This window comes from Carassius auratus, chromosome 21, assembly GCF_003368295.1.
Source record: "Carassius auratus strain Wakin chromosome 21, ASM336829v1, whole genome shotgun sequence".
Lineage (NCBI taxonomy): Eukaryota > Metazoa > Chordata > Actinopteri > Cypriniformes > Cyprinidae > Carassius > Carassius auratus.
The window spans coordinates 9,849,848-9,875,632 of NC_039263.1; the positions used below are offsets into that span (position 1 = coordinate 9,849,848).

A 25,785-nucleotide genomic window follows, 5' to 3' on the forward strand; every position below is an offset into this window, starting at 1 on the left:
TCTTAAAAATTCCTGAATTATTCAGTTGTGGAAAAAAAAAACAAATCCTTTAAAACCCTGAGGCCTTATTCTGTCTCCCTTCAACCGACGCACACTTCTGCATGGTGGCGTTTTATATAACCACATTGTGTAAGAATTACTTAAAATGAACCCTGAATACTAGCAAACTAATGGTGTTTTTTTTAGGGTAAATTGCTTTCTGTGTTTATGTGAAGTAACATGCTGTTATGTAATTTTACTGTTTGTGTATCATGTTAGCTTTAAAATGCTGTGACCAAATCGCATTGCATCTCTTTGGAAGGTTTTTGCAACTCAAATAATTAGACATTGGATATTCGCATGCTCAAATTGGACTCTTAAATCAACTGTGCCAACCTCAAAATGTTAACAAAACGTACAAATTGTCAACAAATTGAGCCACATTTTCTTTTATTGCTAGAAGAAAGTGACTCCATTATGAACCGGCCCTAACATCTCTGAGTCATTTCTTCACTAATAGGACTGACTTCACCTTCAGGCCATGCAAGGTGGAGATTTGTTTCTTCAGCAGAAAAGATTTGAAGAAACGTATCATTACAACACTTGCTCACCAATGGATCCTCTGCAGTGAATGGGTGCCGTCAGAAGGAGAATCCAAACAGATGATAAAAACGTCACAGTAAATCAACAAGTAATCAACACAGCTTCAGATGATTCATTGGTGAGCAAGTGATGTGAAATCTAAATTTCTCCATATCTGTTCAGATGAAGAAACGAATTATTCTACATCTTGATTGGAGTAAACCATTCCTCCAATGGTAGGGAATGGAAATTGCATTAGTATTTATGCTAAAAGTTCACACATTAACTATGCACATGTTCAGAAACTATAAATGTGCAAATACTGATACTTAATTGTAAATTCTATTATTAACCTAAACCTTTTTTGTGAAATGTTGTCCAAGCTGGAGTCACAGTAATGTCATTATGCGGTGTTAACTAAGAAGAATATTCTCAACTTCAAGCTTACTATTTTACTATTTTACTATTATTCACAATACACAGTACACAGTCCAACAGTTAATCAAATTCATTTTAAAGTGAAACGTTCTGTAATTAAAAGAAATGCTCTTCAGTCAGCTGTCAGATGTGAATGTACAGTATGTGAGTTCTGGTTACAATGTTAACACTTTAATTATATCTGATACTCAGGGGAATATACCACCACAGTTCAGTGTTCTAAATGAGATCCTAAATGAAACTGCCCTAATTATTAAACGGATAATCTGAGTTATGTAGTTTTTGTACATGCATTTATACATAAATGATTCACTAGTCATCAGTCATTATTGTTGTTGTTATTGAAAGACTGCTTTTAGAAAGCCTTATTTTATTCTGTATAGAATTAATTATGTAAGTTTTATAGATTTAAAATCTATAGATCTATGATCTGTTAGCACCACAAAAAAAACATAAAATAAAATAATCAATTAGAAAAATTACAGAGAAGCTTAACATTGTCTTTGAAAGTGACACCTGTAAATAAAAAAAATGACTGCTATAATGTATCAAATCTGATGAACAAACACCAAAGCCCTAAAATGTTCTAGATAGTCAGCTAAGTAGGTATTTGAGACACAGCTAATTATTGATTCAACAGCTTAAAAAAAATGTTTTTCAAAAATAACTAGCAAGTATCAAAGGAGGCTACGCTATTTTCGGCTTGCCATATGTAGCTCCATCAAAGCCTTTGATGCCAGATCACATGAAGCACGCTTTATTTATTAAAGTGACAGGCAGATGATGCAGCAGTCACGAACAGAAAGACATTGAAGGTATCGTGTCGTCTGAGAGCAAAAAATCTTTAGTACCAAACAAGCTGTCAGTACTGTGGGTGAGTGATAAAGGTCATCTTTTCAAAGGATCTCAGTGGGTCGCTATCCTGCACGTGATAAACAGGTTACACGTGCTGCAGAAGACGTGCACAGTTACTCATAAACCAGACCTTCCAGTTCACGGTACATCTAAATGCTCTGCTGTGTCGTGTTTATTGAAACATCTAAGCACACAGCCGCTTTTTCAGATTTGATTCTAAACAAATTGAACAAGAAAAAAACTGTTGATGAAATGTTAGTATGTGGGTTAACATTTATTTACTATTTCTTTTATGATCTGGAGTACTGTCACATCGCTAGATACAGGATTTAAACTACTTAACTAAACATTATTGGTAAGCTGAGTGTAACCAGTGCATATTATTAATCACACATGGGTTATTATTGCAAAGTCTGTTTTGAGAGTTTTGTTTATTAAAGATTATGGTTATTAAAATAAATAAAAGTGACTTCCTATCCCATTAAAGGGCTTGTGTTTGACATGGTATTGTTATGTTATGATGATCAAACTCTTCATTAACATCAGATGACACATTCATTTATACATATAATCATATAATTTTTGTAAAACTAAAATACATTTTATTGGTGGTAAACAGTGTGAATCTGTTTATCAGTTGGCTCAGAAACCAAAGGAACTGCAATAAAGAGATTTCTGAGTCACTAGCCACACCTAAAGAAGTAGAACACTGTTTTCAAACAGGTTTCCTACTTCCTATGTGTCCTATTATTGAAATAAACAGTTAGTATCACCCCTAAACTCACTTTACTTGTTGGCCCATTGTTGCTGCATCTGGCAGTTTGAACATGATGTAATGTTTTAATAGCGCCAGTGATTGAATTGGGCACTCCTATATTTTAATCTACCTGCACTTTTTTGTGTATATTGGCACTTCTGACATGTTGCCGATTCTCAGAGTAAAAGCTTCAGGGTCTGGTTGATATCTTCTTCTTCTTCCAGGCATTAGTCCCGCAGTGCGGGTTCCGCCGATTGGCACAACATTCGTTGTGGGCCCACTGGATTCATCAGCCTTTCCTCCACCATGGCTCCTCTCTGTGTCGGCTCCACCGTGGACACCCGTCAGTCCATCCTCTGCCCGAACCTCCCCCTGTATTGTATGCCTGCCTTCCTGCCATCCTTTTGCCATCCCCTGTTACCATCCCACATCCACTTTTTTGTCCTCTTCCTAAGTCCCCCTCGATCCCTCACTTTTTCTCTGCGGCGCGAGAGGAGGTTGAACTGTCAGTCCTATGGACCGGTTATGTAGTATTTTCTTTCACCATGTGTTTATCTTGACCTACTTTCTGTCTCCCATTGATTGTGTCATTTGGTTCAGGTGTGTCTCATTCATTAGGCTATCTTCATTTGCTTTATTATTTATAAATAATAAATTTATAAAAAATGCTCCCTCATCCGGTATTATTGATGTATTTTGTGAATGTTTCCTACGTATGTCACCTGCCTGCCTATCGTGGATTTACCCTCTTGTCGATTAATTCAAGATTATTTGACTTGATCATCTTCTTCGTGCGCTTAATTCACCATAGCGTGACAGCTGCATATTAAGCAGAGAAGTTTTTAAAAGTGAAAACGCCATGGATCAGTTTTAAAATCTGATCTTTGCCTCTTGGAGCAGATGGGAGCCATCATCACATGTGATTCAGTTCTGTGCTGGAAATGAACGGAAGGTGTGAATCTCTTTATTGCTGAGAGTGGCTGTCAGCAGAAGATGGCTAGATGAGTATGAGAATACATCAGCTCGGTGTGACTGCAGTTCATTGAGACCAACACAGTTCATTCCTAGCATGATTCGCACACGTGTTGCCATGGTTTTCTGTCTTTCTGCACTCACTGCCTGTGCTATTACAGTCTTTATTACAAAGCTCCATACTTCTTCTGTATTCCCTCTTGTCACTCATTTTGTTCTTCTTTCATTTGACTCGACCTATTTAGCAAGAAGACTCTGTACCCTTGGGTTTCTGACTATTATTCTCATTATTAGACTCCTTCTCTCATCTTTCTCCATCCTCCAAAACAGCTTTTGGTTATACTCACACACACAAACACATGGTCGCAGGCATGAAGGTGGAGTTTTAGATTGAACTTGAGCTGAGTATTCGCTAAAAACACCTTGATTTCTGAATGGGTGCATTTTTCACTTTATAATAGGTGTGAATTATTGCATTGATCAGCCAGTCACAGTGAAGTGGAGGAACTGCATACACTCATGTTACTTTTCAGCTGTATTTCGCCCAGCTTGGTCTGTTGGTGTCTGAATATTTGAGGCACTGATTTCCAGAGGCATGAGTTTCACTAAAGTTTTGATTTTCAGTTTTTATTGCAAAAGCAGTCCATTTAAACATTATGTCTTTATTAATGATATTAAGGTGGTTAAAGGGATAATCTGCATAAAATGGAAATTTTCATCATTTACTCACTTAACACTCTCACAGATGTACATAACATTTTTGCATAGACAAATGAAAACATTATTTGTAAATATTAATATTTCTCACCAACCCACATATAACAGTTGGCCTGAAGTGATGGCTTTCGTTAAAACAGTTTAATTATTAGTATTTTTCTCAAACGTATTGTTTCACTTCAGAATCAGTTACAACTGGTGATGTATTACTATCATGTTCACTTTGTGTGTTTTTTTTTTTCAATATCATCAAGCCGCAACACAATGGAAATAAACTACAACACAACAAAACTAGCACAACACAATGGAAATTAGCCACGACAGAACAAAATTAGCACAACACATTGCAAACAAGTCACAACACAATGGAAATAAGCTGCAACGCAACTAAATTAACAGAACACAACAGAAATAAGCGGAAACACAATAGAAACAAGTCGTTAATGCGATAAAATTAGCACAACACAAACAAGCTGTAACACAATGAAATTAGCAGAACACAATGGAAACAAGCTGCAATACAACAAAATTGGCAGAACACAACGGAAACAAGACATAACACAATGGAAACAAGCCACAACACAATGGAAACAAGTCACAACACAGCGAAACTAGCACAACACAACGGACACAAGCCACAACACAATGGAAACAAGTCACAACACAACGGACACAAGCCACAACACAATGGAAACAAGTCACAACACAACAGACACAAGCCACAACACAATGGAAACAAGTCACAACACAACGGACACAAGCCACAACACAATGGAAACAAGTCACAACACAGCGAAACAAGCACAACACAACGGAAACAAGCCACAACACAATGGAAACAAGTCACAACACAACGAAATTAGCACAACACAATGGAAACAACTCACAACACAACGAAATTAGCACAACACAATGGAAACAAGCTGCAACAGAACAAAATTACCACAACATAATGGAATCAAGCCACATCAAATTGCACACAAGTCATAACACAACGGAGCTACAACAACGAATTTAGCAGAACACAACCGAAACAAGTGCAACACAATGGAAACAAGTCACAACACAATGAAACTAGCACAACACAACAGAAATAAGCCACAACACAATGGAAACAAGTCACAACACAACAAAATTAGCACAGCACAATGGAAACAAGCTACATCAGAACAAAATTAGCACAACATAATGGAAACAAGCCACATCAAATTGGAAACAAGCCACAACACAACAAAATTAGCACAACACATTGCACACAAGTCACAACACAACAGAGCTGCAACACAACAAAATTAGCAGAACAAAACTGAAACAAGCTGCAACACAATGGAAACAAGCCACAACACAACAAAATTAGTACAGCACATTGCACACAAGTCACAACACAACGGAGCTGCAACACAACGAAATTAGCAGAACAAAACTGAAACAAGCTGCAACACAATGTAAACAAGCCACAACACAACAAAATTAGTACAACACATTGCACACAAGTCACAACACAACGGAGCTGCAACACAACAAAATTAGCAGAACACAACCGAAACAACCTGCAATACAATGGAAACAAGTCACAACACAACACAATTAGCATAATACAAAGGAAACAAGCTGCAACATAAAGGAAACATGTTGCAACCCAACACAACAAAATCAGCACAACACAGAAATCAAGAAATCAAAACAGAATCAAGTTGAAACACGATGGAGACAAGCCACAACACAATGATTCGACACAACAGAAAAAAAAATATGAAATTGAAATGAGCACAACACAAAAAAAACAAGCCGAAACACAGCAAAATTAGCACAGTGCAATGAAAGTAGTCCTATGCATTGAATTGTGGTGATCTTGTTGTGTTGTGGAGACTTCGTTGTGTTGTGCACTATGAGGGTGAGCAAATAATGAGAGAATTTTTGATTGGAGCAATGTTCCTTTAAAAGGACACTACGCAGTATGTTTTCATAGAGATCTATGTCCTGAATAATTCGGTGCATCTAGCCCAGTCCATCCTTGAGTCAAAGCTCTAGTTAGCTTAATAGTTAGCTTATTTTTTTTTCAGCTTCTACTAAATAAAAGTGTACCTAAATAACAAAAGAAATAAGAAATAAAAATAAATAATTAAAATGAATGCTGAAAATATAAAAATAAATATATGTTATATTAATATATGTTAAGATTAATAGACACTATCACAAAGATACTAAAATAACACTGCTGTGAGTGCAGTGAATTTATTCAAGCAGACTGAAATGCTTTTCATATGACCTCTGACCAGAAGTCAGATAAATGGAAAAGGATTATATTACATTTAATAGGGCTGCTCTGTAAAATGTTCTGATTTCCAAACTGCTCCACCTTCAAAACAACCTCCTCCCTCTCGACACGTCCCTCCCTTTCACTCCCTCTCTCTTTTTCTCACACCCTTCCTTCTCAGACAAACATTTTTTAAGAGTGAACATGATGTTTGTGGTTTAAACAGGACAGTCTTGTGAAGTCTATATTGACGGCATCATCCGATAACAGCAACAGCTCACTCAACGACTCTGGAATATACACAACAACAGTCTACAATAACAGGTAAAGGACATTGCACGACAAATTCTGTCATATTTTAATCTGTATATCTGGTAGGTTTACAGGTAGATTAATTCAAGATCAGTCTGGCTTGAGAAAGACAGTATACAACAGATTTCTCTATGTATTTTTGTTGAGTTTTCATTCACACATACAATGTATATGCACTTGTAAACATTTGAGGCACCACATGTGGGGAATCGACCCAGTACGTTGGTGTTGTTTATTACATTGATGCTCACAAGTTTACTGCCCTTTTCCAACGTGTGATTGCAACGTGGACATGATAAAAGGTAATTGAAAGCTCAATATACCTGCAGATGGAGCTATATATAGCTGTACAAACAACTCTCTTCACTCAGGATAAGAACACCAAGTGAACCAAGGTCAAAAATAGAGTTATATCTCTAAAATCAGTAATAAATTGACTTGATTACTTCCTCATAAAAAACAGCAATGCTGGAAAAATAATTTATACATTATTAAAAATGCTGCTTTGGTATCAGGAATGAAACTCAGTATCAATCGGGTCTGGGTATTTTATTATTTTATTTTATTATTTCTTTTTTGTTTTGTTTTTTACTCTCTCTTTATTATCACAGATGTGGGGGGTGTTCTTGTCTTGTCTAACTCTTTTTCCTTGCACTGTCCTACCAACTTCTTCCCTTCTCCTCTTTCGTTCTCCCCACCACATCAGTGAAATCCATTTTGCAAATGATTCTTTACAGCCACGGGGACGGGAATGAAGGTGCTATTTTTAGCCCTGACCAAGGGAGGAGAGAGAGTGAGGCGCACGAGAGAGGGCGAGCAAGCAAACAGGCAAGAGAGAAAGAGGGAGGGAGAGAGACGGGGGAGAAAATCATTATTTTTTGTGTGTGTAGCAGCAGTTGGAGGTTTTGAGCTGAGGCAGGGAGCGGAGGCAGCAGCAGGGAAGAGGAGACGAGACGAGAAGAGTGGAGGAAGAAGAGACCCACAGCAGCTCCAGGAAGCCGGAGAGACCCCGCTCAGGTGGGACACGACACGCACCACTGGCCTCAATAGAAACCAGAACGAAGGTTACATCATCCTTGATGGTCTTCATATATGACACAATTCCAGAATAGATTAGAAATCTATTTTAGGTTCTGATTCATTAGGATTATGTCCAGAGTTTCTTTGAATTTCATCAATTGTCGTCAGAAATGTCAAATGCCAGATGCCCAACGTATTGGATTGTGTAAGACATATCTTGATTTATATTGCTTTTGATCTTGAAGTATATTGTGAGCTTTTTTTGTCTTGTGATAATGGATTGTCATATGAACATTTGAGGACTGGGAAAATCCAAACAGGTTTAGGCAGCGTCAGACAGTTGAAAATAGGAAAGGCTGGGAATCGGTGCTTGGTTGTGTACATTGGTCTGCCACAATAAAGAGGGGAGATTATTTGGGCATGGGGTGGTGGGGGTGTGGGGAGGAGCTGTTTCAGTGTGTGTGTGTGTGTGTGTGTGTGCTTTCCAATTGCTATGAAATCTGAGCACAGGCTGGGATGTGATGGGAAGAGGCGTTGCTATGGAGACTGGGCTTGCACGTATTCCTGTAACCAATCCCTCCCATTATAAACATTGATTTTTGCCATTTACTGTACAGAGCATCAATAAGGAATGATCAGGCAGGTAATAACAACATCAAAAACTATGCTGTTTAATAATGAATTAAGCAATAATGTGGGTTATTAATGTCAAAGCCAACAAAAGATGCATTAGAGGTCTGTGAGTGAAAGTGTGTGTGCTGGTGAACTGGACATGTTTGTTAGAATTTAGTTCACGTTAATTTCAACATTTAGGCCTACTAATACATTATTTTAAAAAAAATGTGTTTTTAAATAATAGTTAATGGTCCCAAGGTATTATAAACAACAGTTAACAGTACTTTTATAAACACGTTTACAAAGATAAACACTGTTACAAATGTATAGCTCATTGTTATACTTTAGGTAAAGTGTATCTGAATGATTTTGTATGCTTTTTGCAAACTGCAAATATACTGTATGTTGTTATGGGTGCCTAGAGAAAACTGTATTGTTCTGAGATTTAAATTTCCTAGATCAGGAGAATTAAAGGGGTTTCATTTATGTTTCATGAATTGACTTAAATTGCCTTAAACGCCTAAAGAGAAACAGAAACTGTAAGAGGATTGATACTAATATTAATATCATAAACCAGAACATTGTAACGTGTATATTTGAGTTAACATATAATGAGTGGTTCTAGTTATTTGCATATCAAATACATAAATAACTCTTAGTCAAAGGAATCCATGTAATCTAAGGGCAGAATTTGCAACGGGTTCCTGTTATTTGCAGGGTAGTAGGTCCTTACCGCTTTTTGTCGTGATTGGAACTGGGAATGATTTTAGTTACATAGGAAAGCCTTTTAGGGGGGACTAAATTAGCCCTTAATTCATTTGACTCAGTACAACAGGAACTACCAGTGGTGTAAATATATGTTGTTTGGCCGAATGCTTGTCATTCAAAACACAGCCACTCACCATTTTAAAAAGCTGTGCAAACACACAATGCCAAAGTCCAGGCACTTCTTCGTCCTCCATCTTCCAGTTCTTGATGCTGTTGAATTCTCACATAAACAAGTATTAATAAATACTGTTGAAAATGTGTTGCTTAACTTACGGGACATTCTTGTAAAATGTTATCAAAAAATCTTATATATGATTTTCCTTTCCAATCATTTAGGTATTTATTTAATGACCCAATATTTCCACTTTTACAGTCATGCGTCCCAGGTCCAGATTACTGGCTAAACGTGGCCTTCCCACCATCAGGGAGGGTTATGAGGAGCTGGTGCAGGACCTGAACCAGACCAACAGCCAACACACCACCACACAGGACTACTTCCTCTCCATCTGCCATCTGGCCCGACCCACCTTCCCTCTACATGAGCCCGACTATGACATCCTTTCCATCGGCCCTTTGGATTCCCCAAAGCCCTGCCTACGACTGCACCGGCTGCATCAGCATCTGCAGTCTTCAAAGCTCCATACCTCCATAAGCAGCGACCAGACAGTTGAACAAGTCCATAAAGAGAAAGATTCCATCAGATCTGCTCCGTCAGAGCCTCTGCAGGCTCACGCCGCCCCAGAGGAGGACAACGGATGCAGAGGTGACATCCCAAGCCCTACAGATCCGCTGGAGTACCTCTACAGCCACAGAGGTGCTCTAGCGCTCTCCACCAGAAGGAGCAGTATTCCTCCGCGCCGGCCACGCAGCGACACCTTCCCATGCTGTTCCTCTGCGCCTGACACCCAGCGGAAAAGCAGCTGCCCAGAGCTTAGCCTGCCTGAGACGGTCCCTGTGGGGACGGTCCTGCAGCGGTCACCGCTCAGCAGGAAGAAGCTGGATGAAGGCAGTTTGGCCTCACGTAGTGGCGTTCCCAACAAGGTTGATGGCGCCCCTGCTGGCTGGAGGGGAAAGAACAGTCGTTGCATGGACAAACAGACCATAGTGTCCCACTGGATCTCAGAGTGCCGCAGCGCATGGAAAGAAGCCCGCATTCGCGCATGCATGCTGCCCGCCATTGCCGAGAAGTAATGTACGCCTGCCAGAATCTATTTCTGGTAAGGTTGAATATCACATAGAGTAATGTGGATTATTGTGGAATTATTACTTTGCACTTCAGGTTTATATGCATATACATTTTTGATGTATTTCTAAACTTGTGACCCTATAGATGGTGCCGTGTTGATAGCACACCATAGTGTAGAGTTACAATGAATGTCAGTGATGACTGAATCAGTACAGTAATGTCCAGTCGTAATCAATAAATGCATTGATGTTGGATGCCTTTAACATTGTTTGGTGAGATAAAAAAAAAAAAAAACATAATCAAAATTGCAGTTCTAATATATGAAACTCAATGATAACAGCAATCCATGATATTCATAAACAAGAATCTCATTGTGTCCACAACTATATTTGGCTGGCAAGATCCAGGTTTTTAGCAAAGTTGCATATTGGGCAGCTACTGTGATGCAGAATGAATATGCCATGCTTCCTTGAAATATCATCAAACATTTGATGACATTTAGAAGATTTATTTAGGAAAATACTGGGATTAGGACTAGGACTAGGACCTATTTCCACCATGAATATGTTCAGAGATGTTATGTCCAATTGTTATTTCTATATGATATCTTGAGTAAGTACTTCTTCGTTCACTGGTATTTCGCAACAAAAAGGCTAAAAAGCTTTAATAATTCACTGCCACCTTCTGACAACAAAGACAAAATTTGTCATGTTGAAAATGGCTATCATGTTTGTTTCCCAGGCCCTTGTGTCGCAGTTTTAAAAAATGGAGCATGGTGTAACAGCTTGCAAGCACAAATATCAGCTTAAGAGTGAACTAGGTAGTCCGGTTGGAGGATAAATAATTAAATTCTGGTTGGGAATCACCTTTGTTAAACAACAGACCATACAATGAAAAATCTGACCTACATCATTTTGATTTTCAGAACTACGTCAAAAGGCCAATGTAGAACTGCACTGTTATCATGTAAGACTGTTTGTGCACACCCAGAAAATCCTGTTTTCTTTGCTTTGATTAGGTGTTTCAGTATTCTGAGATTGTCTTACTATTAAAAGATGAATTAGTACGGTTGCATGTGAAATTGTAAATTATTTTGTATTCATGCATATGAAACTTCTTTAAATTATTATTATGGATGTAATGGTTTGAGGGAAACTGTATATTACACCATATGAGAAAAGGAAATATCTGTTGTTTGTAAATTTTCAGCAACCTTGTACTTTTTTTTCTCACTTTTTTTAAATTAATAAAATGTCTGTGTTTTATGTATGGATTCTGTGTGTTTTTCCCCGTTCCATCAAGTAGATTAAAATTACAATGAGTCCTCTGAGACAATTAGTAGTCTATTCCATTAGCTGTAATGTTGATCATCAGACTAAACCTGTTAACCTGATGACTTTTACAATCTATTATTTATATCTATTTAAATCTTGTATTGATCAACAGGAAAAGCTAGTGGACATTACGGTTTAGCATAATGCCCTCTAAAGGTGCAACTACTACAATTTGACATGAAAATTCTTTACAGTGATAAAATGCTGCAGTTAAGGTATGATTCATACAACAAAAGAGATTGCATTCATTTTCAGTGCTGTTTTAGTTTATTACATTATTTGGATATTTATTTGTTTATCTGTTGTAATGTTATGCCATTATTTAAAAAAATGTGCTGTATGTTGTTATTTTATATAAGTGTATTATTTTATCTCATATAGCGTAACTAAAGTTTATAGCAGGTGTTAACCGTGATTAAAAACTACAACAAATGTAAATGGAGGCAGGGGTGGGGTGCTATACCATTCAATTTAATGTGATTAGAGAGAAGAATTATCCCACCCCCTTGTGTTAATCAGGTGTATCATGCCCCCCACCAGCACACACCAACACACTACACAACACCCTCCATTAAGGGTGCTCTCTGTTGCTGCATTGTCCTGCGGATCAGCAAATCTGGTCAGATACAATTACTGCTGACCTGGATGGTTAGGGCCGTTCACATTTTTAGTTGGGTGCATAGGGGCCCCTATAGCGCCCCAAATGGAGGGTGTTGTGTAGTGTGTGTTGGTGTTTGGAGGGTGTGACACAGCTGATTAACACAAGAGGGATGGGGTGGTTATTCTTTTCAATCAAATGAGCTTTAAATGGTTCATTCATACCACCCCACACATAACCCTTAGTTAAACCACATGAAATAAAAACCATAATGCATACACAAAACAATTTCCTTAAAATTATACAATAGTTTAAAACATCAAAATGTCCCTACTTTACAGTCACAGAGTATAATAATTATACTTGTGTGAACAACGTTGGTTCTTATAACTCTGACAAAAATCTGAAAGACAAGTATTTTCTTGTAAATCTTTTTATTTTTCTAGCCAAGTTTTCTGTACACAAGTGTAGGTTTTTGTCTGTCAAACCTCTTTTTATTGTCTTTTGCAATGACCTGACATATTATTTGAGTACTATATTTTCTTCTAACAATGCCAAAGCTTTAAAATCAGTTACATTATGCACAAAGTATAATATTTATGCTTTTTTTTATATTGAAAACAAAAGGGACTCGAGGCATGTCTATCTCTCTTGAATTTATTTAAAGGATATGTTACCCCTGGCTCAATTATTATTAATATATTTAAATGTATTATTTTTTATTTTGTTATTATTTTGTTTTACTTGTCTATTTTACTTGCTTTTTACTTTACTTGCTCTTTGTCTACTGTTTATAATTATATTATTTTTTGTTTTTGTAGATGAAACTAAATGCTGTTATGTTTGTTCAATTAAAACAAAAAAAACAAAAAAAAACAAAAACGTGTGTGAACTACAGTGCTGCTGTGTGTTTATATGTCTTTTACTGCCCCGTGTGGCTACTTGAAGTACTGCAGCAGCGGCGGAGATAATCGAAGTATCGCGAGATTGAGCGGGGACTGCAGAGACCCAAAGGGAGGTTATGGCAGATACAAAGGCCAAATTTTGTCAAACATCTGTGATGTGTAATTCAGCCATTCGGTTAAAAATGCCCCTATTACCTCTGCTGGCCTTTTAGCTGCTGTAGAGGAGGCGCGGGAACTCTTCAGCAGGTAACGTTATAAACAATTGAGTAGCGCGCTCCGCAGCTCGCGAGCGCACCTCAAACCGGTTTCAGTTCGCCAAATCTGGATCGAGTCCGCTCATTTACATACCATTTAACAATTATTGTTGTATTTGTCAAAATATATGGTGGTGTTCAGTAAAATATTTATTAATACTAAAACTTAAACGAAACAATGTTTGAAAACAAAAGCAAGCTGTTGTGCTTAAAGCTAACAGTGCGTTAGCTTTTGAAGTAACGTTAACGTAAATGATCGTTAGCGGAGATCAGTAACGTTAATTTACTGGGAAAGTGAGCAAGCATTAACGTTGCATCAGCAGGACAACTCGTGTAAACAGCATGCACTGACTCTCACCACACTACTGCTCAGTCTTGCGTTATCACTTAACGTTAATGTTTAAAAGCGTTTAACGTTATTAGTCTAATTGTAGATTCAGATACATTTGTAGTCTTTAACTTATAGCATTAGGTAACGTATCTTTTCAGTCAACGGGTTTATACTGCAGTCTCTCAAAACGTCCTTATGTTTTCATGGCTTTTGTTTGTTCTCTAGCTCTTTCTGTCTTTTCCTGGCTGTGCCTGTCCTCGTCCTGGTGTCCCACAATGCTGAGTGATCAAGATCACCCTGTGCTCTAGCTGTGGTGCTTTGGCTGCCCTTCACTGGTAAGAGATGGTCACATTTGATTTAATAATGCCCCGTGTCGTAGATAAGAATAGATGTGTTTTTGAAATCTAAACGTGTGTATACAAAACCCTCTCCCAGCTTGGAGAGATTTCCATTTTACTAGCACAAAAAATGATTGTTTAAAGAATTTATCGTCTCAGATATACATGCATGTTTACTTCGAAGTACCACCACATGATCTTCATTTGTTATGTTAGCAGGACGAGGTACGCATTAGAAGTCATTTGTCACTACTAACTGCATTTGTAAGATGTAAATGTGCTCTTAAATAGAGTTTCATTGTATTAGACATGGGAAGAGTGAGCATATGGTTAAATGTTGGACACCACATGATGTTTTTATTTATTTATGCAAATTTAGTTTTTTCGGTGTCATTCAATATCAGTATTTATCATGACATGTTTAGTTCATACCCCCCGGATTCTGTTCTTTATGACAGATTTAATATTTTAGAAAAATATGTCTAAGGAAACTAATTCCAAAAACGTTGACAGTTTAATGATTCTTTTAAAATAATTCGCATTCAAAAAAGGCATTTTTATTTTTGTCAAATAAGGTGCTGTAAACTATAAATTAAAACATTAAATTAAAAATGTGTATTCTTTATGATAAAGTGTTCAATATTAATAATAAATAAGGTTTTAATAAATTGTATTGATTGTAGTTGTAATAATAATAATATAAAGAATCTATTTTGTCAATTTAATTTGATGCGGACACCAACATGGTACATCTTTTCTTTAATCTTAAAATTAGGATTAAATAAAAATTATACAGACATTTTAGCATCATGCATTTGATTGTTTAGAAGTAGGCTAGATATTGAATACTATTTTAAGCAGTGGTGTATAAAGTACCGTGAAAGTCATATTCAAGTAAAAGTACAACAATCTTCCCAGAAAATTACTTTGGTAGAAATTGAAGTCACCAGTTGGAATTTTATTTGAGTAAAAGTTATGTGACATTTATTGTACTTAAATACAAAAAGTCTTTTTTAAATCTTAAATGTACTTAAGTATTGAAAGTAAAAGTACAAGTAAATGCAAAATGGAATATCAATATATATATATATATATATATATATATATATATATATATATATATGTATGTATATATATATATATATGTGTGTGTGTGTGTGTGTGTGTGTGTGTATATATATGTATATGTATATATATATATATATATATATATATATATATATATATATATATATATGCATACATACATTGAACTCTTTCTTACATTTTATATTTTTAGGTAAGAATAAGAAGCACTTCTTCCAGTACTTAGTGTCTTTCATTCCATCATAAGAAAACATTTCTGGAATCTTCATCTGAAATAGCATGTATTTACAGAGTTTATGTATCTCAGAGGGGATATGGATGCATTTAAACTGCAGATACAGATGTATAAATAGGCATCATGTTTTGTTTTTAACATAAAACGTTAAAAAACTGATATTTGAATTTGACTGATATTGAATTTAAAACATGAAAAAAAATTAAATGTGAAATTAAAACTGCCAGTAGGTGACAGCAAGTGAATGTTAATGAGTGAGTCATTGAGATTCAACCTGTTCATTCAAACAGCTAATTAATTCAGAAACAAAGCATTTGACCGTGTTAATGAGTGAATCACTGAATAATTTATGCAACCGATTCCTTCAAAAAGCTGATTCATTCAATAAGTAAACACCATCCATTGCTCAGATGCAAAACAGTGCTGTGATCTGGGGCCTGTTCTTCGTACGTCGCTAACTCAGTTAGCTGGATTTGAATGTTGACGATTTGGCGTGATCTTGGATCGTTTGGTTCTTCGAAGCTCATCCCGGAGCTGCTGTCATAGCAACAGGTCCGTAACCTTAAACCTGCTCGGGAGCAGGCTTATTTCATGTAAACATGAAAAATCAAATAAAATCTAATAAAATAAAAACATGTATCTTTTATCTGTTTCATGTACCTATTATAACATTTATGTAGTTTTGTTTTGCTTGGCTGTTTCCTTATAAAAGTCCAGAAATTTGTCAAGTTTTTCGTCTTCTGTCATTTTAAATGATATAAAATCATTACATTGCCGTCTTGCCACCAGCCAATCGCTGCACTGCTGATCATGGTTTCGAGTATCGATACATATCCCCTTTTAAGACAACACATGAATGCGCAATTATCTCAGATAACTCAATCCAGCGATACTAATCATACACAACAGGTGTGTTCGAAGAACCCAATTAGCCGGATCATGATTAGCACGATGATATCATCTTGGATGTGTCATTTGATCTTGGATGTAATAAGCGACGTACGAAGAACGGGCCCCTGGTTGGAACAATTTTCAAAATTGAGAAAAATCAAGCAATATTATGTCTAAAATGTAAGTCATTTATTGATTTATTGAACTTGAATAAAATTATTATTTAATGTGTTCATGCATCTGCAGAAAAACGGTACTCTGTATGAAATAGATTAAGTTAATTAGGCCTACATGAAATTATATAAATATAAAAAGCATAAAAACAGATTTTTGCCATCTACAATTTAGAATGCCTGGAATTTTGAGTTTTAATAGACTGATAAATCATGTGTGTGCACTCTGTGTGGTTGGGGATATTTGGTGGCAGATCATTACAACAACACTTCCCATATCATTGCAGACGATGCTGTATCGCACACCCCAGCCTCGAATTGAGTGGGAAATTAAATCATCAGCGGTTGTGCGCGGCACGCACTTGTTTGCACACGAGCAAAGGTGTTTTTATAAGTCTAACTTGCGAATGCCAGACCACTGATTCGTCAAACCTGCTTTCCTGCAGTCTGTGTTCTTCTGAATATTTTGTAGTAAGTAACGAATATACTTTGGGAAATGTATTGGAGTAAAAGTTGCCTGAAATATAAAAACTCAAGTATAGATACTCCCCAAAAATACTTAAGTACTGTAGTGAAGTATTTTTAATTTGTTATATTACAACACTTTTTAGTTTGAGTTTTACTTTTTTACTTTTAAGTTTATTATCAATATTGTGTATTCTCACACAATCCCAGGTGTGAAATATTTGTCCAAAAAGATCAGGGATCTTTGAATTTCAGCCACTCTGTGCATAGCAGAGGATTGCAGAACTTTCTCTTTAATGATTAATCTGAGGCTGATGGATAGTTCATTGGTCTTAAACTCAAATATTGCTCTGTTAATATGTTACTTGTTCCTTTCTCTTAATTCCATCTGTGGATTTGATCCAGTCCCATCTGATCGGGTTGTCCAGGCTGTCTTCTCTTTTCGGTCCACCAGAAACAATTCACTCAGTTGCCATAATGTCCAGACCTGGAGATCTTCCAGGTAAAGGAGAGAGGCCAGTTTATTTAACACATTGCAGTGCATAAAATTACTTTTTAAAGTCTTGTCAAGGGTTTGAACATACTTTCACCTTTGCTTTAAATAGCTTTAAGAGACAATATATGACAGATATGACATCAATGTCAATGGTTTCTCTTTTTAAATGCATTAAATTGTGACTGCTGTGTTGGACTGTTGTTGACACAGTGCTTTGCTCTTTTACCGCAGCCCTGGAAGCAGGTCCAGGTGCTTCAGAGGGACTCCTCGGGGTAATGTCCATCCCTGTTAGGATGACCCGTCGAGCTCACGGCTATGATGATAATCTTGAGTGCCCTATGTCTTCACCTCCATCTGACATTAATATTAACAACCTGTGGAGGCGACCTCTTATACCTGAGAGGAAGTTTGCACGACTTGCTGAGGTGTGTGTGCACTGCTCATCTCTGACCAGGTTTATTATAATTTTCACCACCTGGGGGCACTCCATACCACAATTTAAGAACTGCTGTTGTAGGCTAATTTAACAATTCTTCTGGTATGTCCTGTTTGTGTTTAGGAGGATGAGTCAGAAGGAGGGGTAAAACAAAGTGCTACCTTTGAATCCACTAAACCTCCAGTCCCTGTGGTGAAAGCCAAAGCCTCGTCGGTCATGAACTCCCTCATCATCAGTAAGAATGTTATGATGACTCTAGGGTTGGGCGATGTCTACCAGATTGGCATCAGACGATGTCTACAGTGACAATGACATAGGGGGTTGAGGTGGGATTATGGCATGTGCCCAAGGCGTGAAACAAATAATGCGTTCTATGGAGCCACTAAAAGTTTAGCCGCTTGCTAGCAGTAGCCTGCTGCATTTAAAGTACAAAAAGGTTCACTTACCACATACAAAGAGCAAAGGAGTAATGTCTGATAGAACGATGGCAAATGATTTGCAGATCCTGAGCACCAATAACAAACCTCTAATCTTGTCAAAAGTGTGGTAAGTACTGTCGGTTTGTAGTATAGAGTCCTTGTGATCGCGAATCTCAAGGTGAAAGTAAAATGACAGCGTGCAATCAAAAGTGGTTTCAATAGTGGCTTCCAGATGCCCGCAATTTATATACAGTCGCTTATACTTACCCAATGATATAACTGCAAGTATTAGAAACAAGGTAACTTAAAAGTATTGAAATTAGGGCTGTCATTAAATGATAAAAATGTTTAATCAAATTAATCAGAATTTTTAGTGGATTAATCAGGATTAATCACTATTTGCAATTACACCTGAATCCTAACCATTTTTTTTCCTGAAATGCATACCAAAAGATAAATAACAGGACACCGATACGTAATTTTCATGTATTGATTCATCAATATGTGGTTCTTTTTTTCTGAATTTCAAAAGTTTAACATTTACTTAGATCAAATTTACCTGAGCACTATATCAAACCATGCCCTTTAACTACAGATAGTGTAAGAGTTCTAGGTGAACCAGTGGTTAAATATAGCCACATATCTATGAAATTATGCATAGAGAAACTCGAAAGAATGAACTCAGAAACACAAACATGCGCCCTCTGCACTCTGGGCACTCTTGTTTTTGGGAGGTGTACATTTGCTCTGCCACAATACTTTAGGATCGATATTTTCATGTTTTGAAGGCTTCAAGTGCCAGTAAAACCAAGTAAAAATGCATATGCTTTTTCAAACCGCTGTAATTTTCGCTGCATTGCATGTAGGCGTTCTGCGCATGCGCAGTGTGAAACACAGGACACTATAACAGGAAGAAGCTCCAGCGTATCAACTACCAAAGTAGTCTCTGTTTATCGAGCTTGGCATGAATGTATTTGAGAGTAGCTGGGGTAAAACCTTAAGCTTCTTCTGAGTTTTCGTCGCGGCGCTCGCCGCAGTTTTTTACTATCTTGAGAATTCAAAGATCGACGAAAATTTCCTGACCTGAATAATTTGTCACACTGCGCATACGTGAAATGCGTAAAAAAATTTGACGTAATTAACAACAAACAACTAATTAACGTCGTTAACGCGCTATTTTTGACAGCCCTAATTGAAATATATTTTTTTATCCTCCCATCTCGTAGGCTATTTACTCGCTTTAGGGTTTCCGTAGTACACTTCATTTCCTTTTGGAACTGGGATGCGGCGGATTGTGGGAGAGTGATGATGGGTGGGGGGTATCACAATGTCAGCTTAACATCATGATGTCTGTAAGCCATCAGCGATGGACGATGGCATCATCTATCGGCCCAACCCTAGATGACAGTGCCTTATGCATCACATTTCAAGTGTTAATTGGTGTAAAACAGTGGCCTTAATGGGACCTGTTACATTGCATTGCAGAGCAGACCCAGGAGAGCATGCACAGTTTTGAGAAGCAGGCAGGACTGACTGATACAGGCTACACTCCTCACAAAGGCTTGAATGCAGAGGAGACCCGCTACCATCGTCTGGCAGAGTCAATGCATGTAGGCAGAGATCCTCAGTTCAACAGGCTCAAATGTCAAAGTGATCTGACATCTCCAAAATTTTGTTTAATGTATAAATCATGTGTTTTGGATGTTGTAGAAGCTTCAAATGCAAAGTGTAGATGCCAAAGAAGAAAAACAGCCATTGTCTGGTCAGTCGACGCCTGCCGTGACCCCTCAGTCCTCACCCAAGCAGATACGCAGGTGCTGAATGAGTCGGCAGCTTCACATCCTTTTGTATTAGTCAAATGTGGGCTGAAAAATGAGATGGTAATTGTGTGTGTGTGTTTGGCAGGGGATGGTTCAGCAGCTCCACCGGTTCTCTCACAGGCTCTGAGATGAGCACCAGTTCCAGCTCCAGTGTAGATCTGGCTTCCAGTGATGGACCTGTAGAACACTGGGGCACTTTTGGACCACGAACTCAAGTCAGCAAGTCCACAACTGACCTAGGTACAGATCACAAGACACACATTAACAGTAGATTCTGGGGTTTAATTTAGAATATTTATCATTTTAATAATCCAGCACGTTGCTCCCAACCTTTTAGATGCGACCATGTGCCTTCAAGGTTTGGGAAAGATACTTTGAAATTGTTGTTTAATCGTCAAGCTACTTATAATTTAGAATATTTGTAGTAAAAACAGCCTGTATTTTGATTTGATTTATTCGACCATGTTATTTAAAATACGATCTTTGTGTCATACAGTGAAAGGAACATACAAAGTCAGGATAACACAATAAAGTCCTAGGGCTTATTTCCATTGGGGTCATGAGTAAAGGTAGACAAAGCAAGTGGCAAAAAAACAAACATCAACCATCACATTCATATAACACAAAATAAAAACCATCAAGAAAAAACTATAAAATATTGTCATACTAACATTGGCATCTGAGCCATTTTTTTAAATGCCAGCTGAAAACCTCTTAAACTTCTGGTCGTCTTTAAATTCCCTGGCAACCTTTTCCACAAACTTGTTGCGACAAACAAGAAGGACTCTTTACCTAAATTACTTTTAACTTTTGGAGGTACAAAATCAGTAGAGCTGTCTCTGGTAGAGTAGCTGTGTACATCTCTCACTCTATTAAAATAATTATTCAGATATTTGGGGACAGCTCCATGCACAGTCCTATGTACCATGCACAGATGAATCTGAGAGACACGATCCTCTGCTTTTAACCACCCAATAGTCTCAAAATGAGAAATATCAAGATGAGTTCTCATGGGGAGGTTCAAAACAAGCCTGCAAGCCCTATTTTGAACCATCTGAAGCCTATGTTTCAGGTGCTTTAAGACACCATTATACCAAGAGCAACATGCATAATCAAAATATGGCTGAATTAGAGCATTTGCCAGAATTAGCATAGCTTTTTTTTGTCCAAAAATTTTGAGATTCTGGACAAGAAACATACCGTATTTTCCAGACTATAAGTCACACTTTTTTTCATAGTTTGGCTGGTCCTGCGACTTATTTATCAAAATTAATTTGACATGAACCGAGAGAAATGAACTAAGAGAAAACATTACCGTCTACAGCCGCGAGAGATGTGACTTATAGTCCGAAAAATACGGTACTCTTTGATTTACCTTCGTAAGAACCTTTTGCGCTTGGCCCACTCCAGACAAGTGGCATTCCAGCACACAGCCAAGGTAACTAACCGAGTCCTTTACATTAATCTCATTATCACCAACTAAAACCTTAAAACCAGGGGGTCTTTTTAATTATATCCCCAGACAATAGCAGGCACATACAGATGATTAAATCTCTGCCGTTAATTTGCCGCTTAGCTCCAGCCTTTGATTTATGCCTGGCTGAGTACCGGCTGGGATACAGGAATATGTCCAACAGAGTTTTCTTTCCATAATGCAACGGTTTAATAACTAAAAGTTTGTTAGAATGTACAAAGTTACTTTGTAAGCACTCTTCCATGTCAATTCTGGGACCATTGTCTGAGACATTTCTTATAATTTTGTAAACTAAAAACATCACAAGGACACCAAACTTGCCAGCAGCCATCTTGGAATGAACAATCTCCGTTGGTTCATATGATGTATTGTTTTTTGATTTGGCAAAATTGATAAACGTCAACAGGCAGGTTTTTACCAAGAATGAGAATAAATATTTTATTCACATTCCCTTCCAGGCTTCTCACTTGAGTTTTTACTTTCCTCAAAGACTGATTAAAAAAAGCAATATACTGGAGAAAAATAAATAAATAAAATCAAATATATGATTTTTAAGCTTATTTATAAAACTGACTGAATGAGCCACATTTGAAACCAATGTAAAAATTTCTTATATAGACACACATCATCTCAAATCATTTGTGTAATATATTTTTAATACCCAAAAGGTTTTATAAGCTAGATATACTTGGAAGCTGAATTATGTTGATAACTGTTAATGATTTATTTAACACTGGAGGACTTTGTTCACATTTGTAATTTTATATAATGTGTGTGTTTGTGTATATTCACTGTTCAAGTTTATGTGTGTGTAAACCACGGTGGATTATATTGATAAAAATGACAGTAAGGACATTTATAAAATGCTGTAATTATGTGATGCTTTAAATGCTGTATTTTTTGGTGATTTTTTTAGTACTTGGCTGAATGTATGGTGACCCATACTCAGAATTCGTGCTCTGCATTTAACCCATCCAAAGTTCACACACACAGAGCAGTGACAACACACACACACACACACACACACACACACACACCCGGAGCAGTGGGCAGCCATTTATGCTGCAGCCCCAAGGAGCAATTGGGGCACCCTCAGTCGTGATATTTCCGGCCCGAGATTTGAACCCACAACCCTAGGGTTAGGAGTCAAACTCTCTAACCACTAGGCCACGACTTACCCCTCTGATGAATTTCTATTTATCAGAGAATTCTGAAAAATGTATCTTCCACAAAAATATTAAGCAGGACATTTTCTTTATTATATAAGCATTTTAACTACTGTGTATTAAATAATCAGAATAAACTACTTTTGTACTTCTTTTAAACTAGGCATGGGCGATATGGGCTCAAATGTATCACGATAATTTCTGATATTTATTGTGATAACAATATCAATGACGATAATTGAGGGAATCCTGTTTTTTGAGAGAAAAGTGTTATCTTTCCTATTTTTCATCCAAAATAGGGTATTGTGAGCAGTACACATGAATATTTAATTCATATTGGAAGCTGGAGGGCTAACTCCACACATGCACTGTAGAAGTAATGCTCTAGGAAATCACTAATATGGACAGAGGTATCCAGTGATCGCTGTAGCTGAATAAATGCAGAAAGAGAAGTTTGACTGAGGAAACGTGAAAACAATAAACACGCTATTGCACAAAATAGATGGTCTTTGTTCTTCCAGTATGTGTGTTTGATTTGATGCTGACCGACTGTGCAGACCAATCGATGTATTACAGTACCACGAGAGTTATTGAACGCAGATTGCTCTGTGTGCTTTAGAATCGTTCTCACGGATGTCAAACACCAATCGATCTGCACCGTGCCTGCAGCTAGTGCTGCTCGCTTATTTCACTCACTAACACTGATGAGATTAACCCCTTAAGTATCGAAATTTGGTACCTAACAACGAGATGTTTCTGCCTAATGCTTGGTGGTTCGTGACATATCCTCGGATAAACTCTAACGGCAGCACATAGCCATTGAGACTTAACTATGAAGATTTTACAGCTGAGAGTGGGCATTTCACTGGATGCGTCAGCGTCATGTTTGCATATGGCCCAACTATGCCGTCTTATGAACTATACTTTGCACAGATTTAATTTGATTTTGTTTTGGCATGTATTTAATTACTTTGCCCAGAGAAAAACTTATAGACATGCAACTCATTCTCGATGCAGTTAATTAATAAATCATCTGTATCTTCCCTTTTCATTTTATTTCGATATGCAGATGGCTTAAAACTAATAAAAAAATCGGCCAGTAAATATCGGCAGCAGATACGTCGGTGCATCCCTTGCAACTAGCCCCTGCAGAGACCAATTCTGTTCTACATGTTTATACTACTAGACCAATCACATTGGAGGACAAGATCTAGCTGCTGTATAAAATGCTTTAAAACTCTGCAGACTGAGAGATTTTGTCACCTGTATTGCAGATGTTAGAGGTTCATTGCCCCCGCCCCCATCATTGTCAACATACTTAATGTCATTCCTGTATGTTTACAGGGGGCTTTGCCCTGCAGTCCTACAAGGGAGCTCAGAAACCCACCCCTATGGAAGTGATGAAAGCCCAGGCCACCCGCTTGGCCGAGGACCCCACAAACTTCAAAGCTCCCCCCAAGATGGAAATCCCAACCATGGAGGGGAAGAGGCCGATGAGCCAACCTCACAAACTCAAACACCGGGACATGAACGTCTTGACACCCTCTGGATTCTGAGAGAACTCCCTACATCCCCCTCAGCTGTACACATAGTGAACCGTAGCTGGTCTACCCTTTCTCTTATTATCTTGTGCTGTTGGGTCACTGCATTGGTAATTGCTTTTCCCTATCACAGACTCATCCTTTTGCTAGTGTGGAATTAAATGTTCATCCTCAGAATTTGTTGTGTAAGTGCGTAGCAGCATCTTTGCTTGTGCTGTTGTCATTTGTTAGCCTCTTCTTTGCTTTGCCTTTTAATTTTTCCTTAAGTGTTTCTTTAAGTTAGTATGTGTGAGAGTGTGCGTGCCTTGATGTTTTTGGATCTATCGTGGTGTAATTATCATTTATTCATGGCTTGACTATGAACAAAAGCAGTGTTTTTATGTGTTGGGTTTTTCGTTGCATCACATAGAAAGTTTGAAAACTGCCTAGATCAATTGTCATATATTGAGAAATGATGTTGTGATTTCCTGTGTAACATCTTCAATACACAATGGGTTCAGTGATAACTTAATTCTTTAAGTCTTTGCTGTTGTGTATTATGACGTTTAGCATTGTTTTGATACGGTTGTGTCGAGGACCGTGTGACATAAGGGCACTAAAACTGACTGAAGGCTAAAAAAAAACTTTGGCTGACATTGTATTTAATATAAAAGCTCTGGACAGAGAATTGATTATATTTTTGTTACAAGTTTAAAATTGTTTCAATTTCACGAAAGGTTTAATGTATTTGCTTTGATCTCATTGGATCTGTTAATACATGAACGAATAAATAAAAATACGTAAACGCCATATTTCCTCTCAAATAGTTTTTGGTTGTAGCAATAATAAAGAAAGTTCAAACAAATCTTATGTGGGTACATGGAAGCTATTATTATTTTCCGGGCAATAAGTCGCACTTTTTTCATAGTTTGGCTGGTCCTGCGACTTATAGTCAGGTGTGACTTTATCAAAATTAATTTGACATGAACCGATAGAAATGAACCTAGAGAAACATTACCATCTCCATGCTACAGGAGCACTGAGCAGCACAGAGCGCCCTCTCGTGGCTGTAGACTGTAATGTGTTCTCTTGGTTCTAAATGAATGCGACTTACAGTCCAGTGCGACTTATAGTCCGAAAAATGCGGTAAACGTTTAACTTTGTACAGTATTATTATTATTTTTTTGTTTAGAATTAATGCATTTAATATTGAACATTGTGTTTATACACTGCTTTCCATATTCAAATTATATACATAAACTAAATTCATGCATTATTGTTCATATGTATGCTGACAATACAAGTTTTTTTTATTTTCCCCAGCAGTATTGATCAACAATGACAGCCACATAAACAATTAAATAGTTTTTTTTTTTTTTTTTTTGG

General features: G+C 37.3%; 2 protein-coding genes across 9 annotated transcripts; both read left to right on the forward strand.

Annotated features, from left to right (window-relative positions):
* Positions 1-6,811: 6,811 nt before the first annotated feature.
* Positions 6,812-11,720, forward strand: LOC113038093 (uncharacterized; the record flags this gene model as incomplete). Its single annotated transcript, XM_026195296.1, has 2 exons — positions 6,812-6,881; positions 9,646-11,720. Coding segments are annotated over 2 exons (888 nt in total), but the record flags the coding sequence as incomplete, so codon positions are not given.
* A 1,641-nt stretch (positions 11,721-13,361) lies between these two features.
* LOC113038412 (putative monooxygenase p33MONOX) lies at positions 13,362-25,209 on the forward strand. 8 transcript variants are annotated; one of them, XM_026195791.1, is made up of 10 exons: positions 13,362-13,541; positions 14,106-14,215; positions 16,891-17,074; positions 17,474-17,570; positions 17,796-17,989; positions 18,124-18,235; positions 19,905-20,029; positions 20,130-20,233; positions 20,325-20,479; positions 24,224-25,209. In XM_026195791.1, exons 4-10 carry the CDS (start codon positions 17,546-17,548, stop codon positions 24,433-24,435), a joined length of 927 nt encoding a protein of 308 aa, XP_026051576.1. In that variant the 5' UTR covers positions 13,362-13,541; positions 14,106-14,215; positions 16,891-17,074; positions 17,474-17,545; the 3' UTR covers positions 24,436-25,209. The 8 variants fall into 8 exon arrangements, with proteins under 8 accessions (XP_026051576.1, XP_026051571.1, XP_026051575.1 ...); XM_026195793.1 differs by lacking the exon at positions 13,362-13,541 and adding an exon at positions 13,882-14,021; XM_026195786.1 differs by lacking the exon at positions 16,891-17,074 and having other exon boundaries at positions 17,463-17,570.
* Positions 25,210-25,785: the final 576 nt, after the last annotated feature.